The following is a 3,636-nucleotide window of genomic DNA, read 5'->3' as shown; positions in this document are numbered from 1 at the left end:
AGTTGCTATACTTGTCAGTCTGCTTATGCAGGGTCTGTATGTGCCTAATATGGTCTGTCCAGAGTCTGTCAGAAATACAGAAGGTAAGAGTTTTCAGATCAGAATTGAAGGACTATTTTTTACTGGAGTATAACATGAACTCCATGCCCTCCATGAGTATCCTAACTGCTTAGAGCTTTTGTAAGCCGAGCCCCAGAGTTTCTTCCCCACCAGAGTGGAAATGAGGTCCCTGTCCTCAGTTTCTGAGCCCAGTGACTTGGGTGAGGGCTGTAAAGACACTGAATAGCACGGTATCTGGCTTTTCTGGCAGATGCCTCACTTCCTTATTGGCACTTGTTTCATCCACGAAATGAGAAAAGGTGGGAGGGAGAAGATTGGGCATTTATCTGGTCTTAATTTTGAATAATTGTCCATGAGTATCTCTCAAAGTGTCTCAGCATTTATTTATAGCTTCCTGTAGTGTTCTTCGGGGGCCTAAAGCTCATTCACCCAGTGTGTTGATATGGTGTCTTCACTGATTGTTTGGAATAGCTGTACCATTAGAGTTTCGGGGAAACAGTCTGAAAAAAGGCTGACATCTCTGCATGCAAATTATTTGTATCCTAATCGGCAAAAGAATATTTGAAAGGTCCTTTTTTATTTTTGTGAATGAGCACATAAAAAAAATGTACCCTGAGAGAGTTTTTGCTGCATAGGAAACCAATGCAATATCAGGTCACATGGAGACATTAACCTGATATTGTTCAACTTCCTCAAGCAACATGGGAAGTATTTTGACCTCTGCCCTGCTCTCTTCCCATTGCTTCCCACTGTGCCTTCTGTGTTGTGCACGCATGTCATGAGAGTCTGCCTATCCCCCAAATGCAAATAAGGCGTTTGTGAATGTAATTATAATCCTCAAATGGTAGAAGTACTCATTAATATGGTTTTGCAGAAAATAGTTTTCTTATGTAGGGCGGAAACATCTTAATGTAATCTTGTAATACGGGCTTCTTTTTATATGCCAACATGACTTAGCACAGCCCTCCTGAATTTGAGATGATTTACTTAATGTCCTTCAATTTCACGGTAGCAATCACGCTCTCTGTTTTCTCCTAGGAGTCATCTCTACTGCAGACATCCTGGATCGAGAGACAACAGGGTCCTACTGGCTGACAGTGTATGCCACAGACCGGGGCGTGGTTCCACTCTATGCCACTATTGAGGTCTACATTGAAATTGAGGACGTGAATGACAATGCCCCGCTGACCTCAGAACCCATTTATTATCCTGTCGTCATGGAAAACTCTCCCAAGGATGTGTCTGTCATTCAGATTCAAGCTGAGGATCCTGACGCGAGTTCCAATGAAAAGCTGACATACAGGATCACAAGTGGGAATCCTCAGAATTTTTTTGCCATCAATATCAAAACAGGTAAGGGCATGCTCATATGACTCTTTAAAATTGGTAGTCCAGCTTTTAAATACATCGGCCTGATGCTTGCTTACTTATATATTATTTTATTTATCCCCTTATTTATTTTGTGTGGAGAACAGCATCCTCCTTTCAAAGGGGGGTTTCTGAAAAGCTAAGCATTCTACTATCTATGGTATATTTAAATTTCAACTGATACCAAGGTGAAGGAATCTAATAAAAATTAGAGGCTCTTATAGAAAGCCTTGGATTTGCTTTATTCCAAAGAAAACATAAGTGGCCCAGCCAGTGTGACTCAGTGGTTGAGGGTCATCCTATGAACCAGGAGGTCACAGTTTGATTTCTGGTCAGGGAACATGCCTAGATTGCAGGCTCCATCCCCAGTGTGGGGCGTGTAGGAGGCAGCCGATCAGTGATTCTCTGTCATCATTGATGTATCTATCTCTCTCTCCGTCTCCCTTCCTCAAATATATATATTTGAAAAAAAAAAATGGTTCCAGGATACTCAGAGGGCCAACTACTTACGTCTTTCTGTTTCTTGGGAGAGAGTAACTTGGCTATGAGTGAGCTATCGGTGGCACGCCTCCTTCTCAGAACTTCCTCCTCGCTCATTCTCAGTCCTGCTGGCTGTAAGAGCTCCTTAAAGTCTCAACTTTAAGCCTGTAGTTTCTTGTGATTCCTATACCTACCCATCAGTGAAGTGTCAGTGTTTAGGAGAACTCGTGGTGTCCCAATCTCTACACAAAGTATACAAACATTTAATTTTCTGGTCTTTTGCTCAAACATTTCTAGAGAATGTAACAAAAAAAATTTTTTTTAAATAAGAATCATCAAGAGCCAGAGTGGAATTTGTTGGAATGCATTCTGAGACAAGTCTGTAGACTGGAAAATGCTTTGTAGAGCGAATCTGTTGCTTTCTTGTGATTTGCCTCTTCTGGATCTTATATCAGGAAGTAAAACACTCAGTGAGAGTTGTGATGGATAAAGTTTTAATTAATTGAAATTTAGAAGAATGGAAAAAATAGATACTATTGCTATCGCACCCTGGAAAAGTGAAAAGTTAGGGTAGGTTGTTATTTGTTGGTATGGACACTGCTAGGTTTCCAAACAAACTGCTGATCGTGTCGGTAGTTATTTCTCCTGCCTGTGTTTGTTAAAGTAGAAACACACAGCTGACCCCAGGCATTTTATAAATGTGAAGTTCCCATTAACATAATTTGAAGAGGATGCCAAGTATTTTGGAAACTATTGATTTTCTCTAATGATGAGTGAGTCAGTCATTTGGTTAAGCAGAGTTTAGCATTCTAACAGTGTGGAATCAGGATTTGACTTGTGTTTCATTACAAAAAAGAGTGGTCTTCATCTGTCAGTGAGTGAGGCCTGCTGGAACCTGAAGAATTCTCAGAGATTTGGAGCCTGGCCCAACGTTTCAGAGCCCCATTCAGTGGGGAAAACGGCTGGTGCACTTAAATGCCTGAGCTGTGCTGGGAAGTCCCTCCTGATTCGCTTTCTTGCTGTAACAAAGAGCTCCATGTCACATGGTGACAGAGAAATGAATTCGGATACGTTAGAAAGGTGAGAGAGAGAGAATAGTGGCAAAAAAGCCACTGTAAAGAGGTCGAGGACACAAACATCTTTACATTTCATAGCCCCTGTGGAATCTGAGATACCAAGTCGGATTCTGCATCTTCCACCTTGATTTCATTAGCCCTTGATCATTAACAGTGAGCCCAGCATGCTCCTTATGATAAAAGACACTGTAGAAGGGCACTTTCAACGGAAAATAAAGGAAGTGTGAATGTCACAGGGAAGAACTAGGCTTGGATGTGAAGAATGTAGACTGTACATTATGTGCAGAGAATCTGTAGACGCGTGTAACCAAAGCTGTCTTTTATATAGCTTTTTAAAAAGTGTGCACATGAATGTTCAGAAAATATTGTATTCCTATAATTTGGCCTATCTTACCTAATAAGAGTCTTAATCATATTTCTAATTTCTATGTTTTTGCGATAGATTTTTAAAAGCATTTGTGCTAGGAATGACATTTTAGACTAACTTTTTAAATTGCCTATGATAAATATATAGCATACTTTGTAATTCTCAAGCACATGGTAAGAAAACACTGGATATTGTTTATTCATTTGATCACTCACCAAGCAAATGTTGTGCCCAGTAGTTTACAAATAAGATCTAATAAATAAGATATGTTCCAATTTTTTAAAG

General features: G+C 40.1%; 1 protein-coding gene across 1 annotated transcript in view; it reads left to right on the top strand.

The window, feature by feature from the left end:
• Positions 1–3,636, top strand: part of FAT3 (FAT atypical cadherin 3) — a 520,386-nt gene that overhangs the window by 164,778 nt on the left and 351,972 nt on the right. Inside the window, exon 2 of the mRNA XM_015569255.1 lies at positions 1,099–1,413. Within this exon, the coding sequence (XP_015424741.1) occupies positions 1,099–1,413 (315 nt within the window). The remainder of the gene's footprint in view (positions 1–1,098; positions 1,414–3,636) is intronic.

The sequence above is a fragment of the Myotis davidii genome, unplaced genomic scaffold (assembly GCF_000327345.1).
Source record: "Myotis davidii unplaced genomic scaffold, ASM32734v1 scaffold345, whole genome shotgun sequence".
Taxonomy (NCBI): domain Eukaryota; kingdom Metazoa; phylum Chordata; class Mammalia; order Chiroptera; family Vespertilionidae; genus Myotis; species Myotis davidii.
The sequence above is the reverse complement of the archived record's forward strand: the minus strand, read 5'-3'. Positions and strand labels throughout refer to the sequence as shown.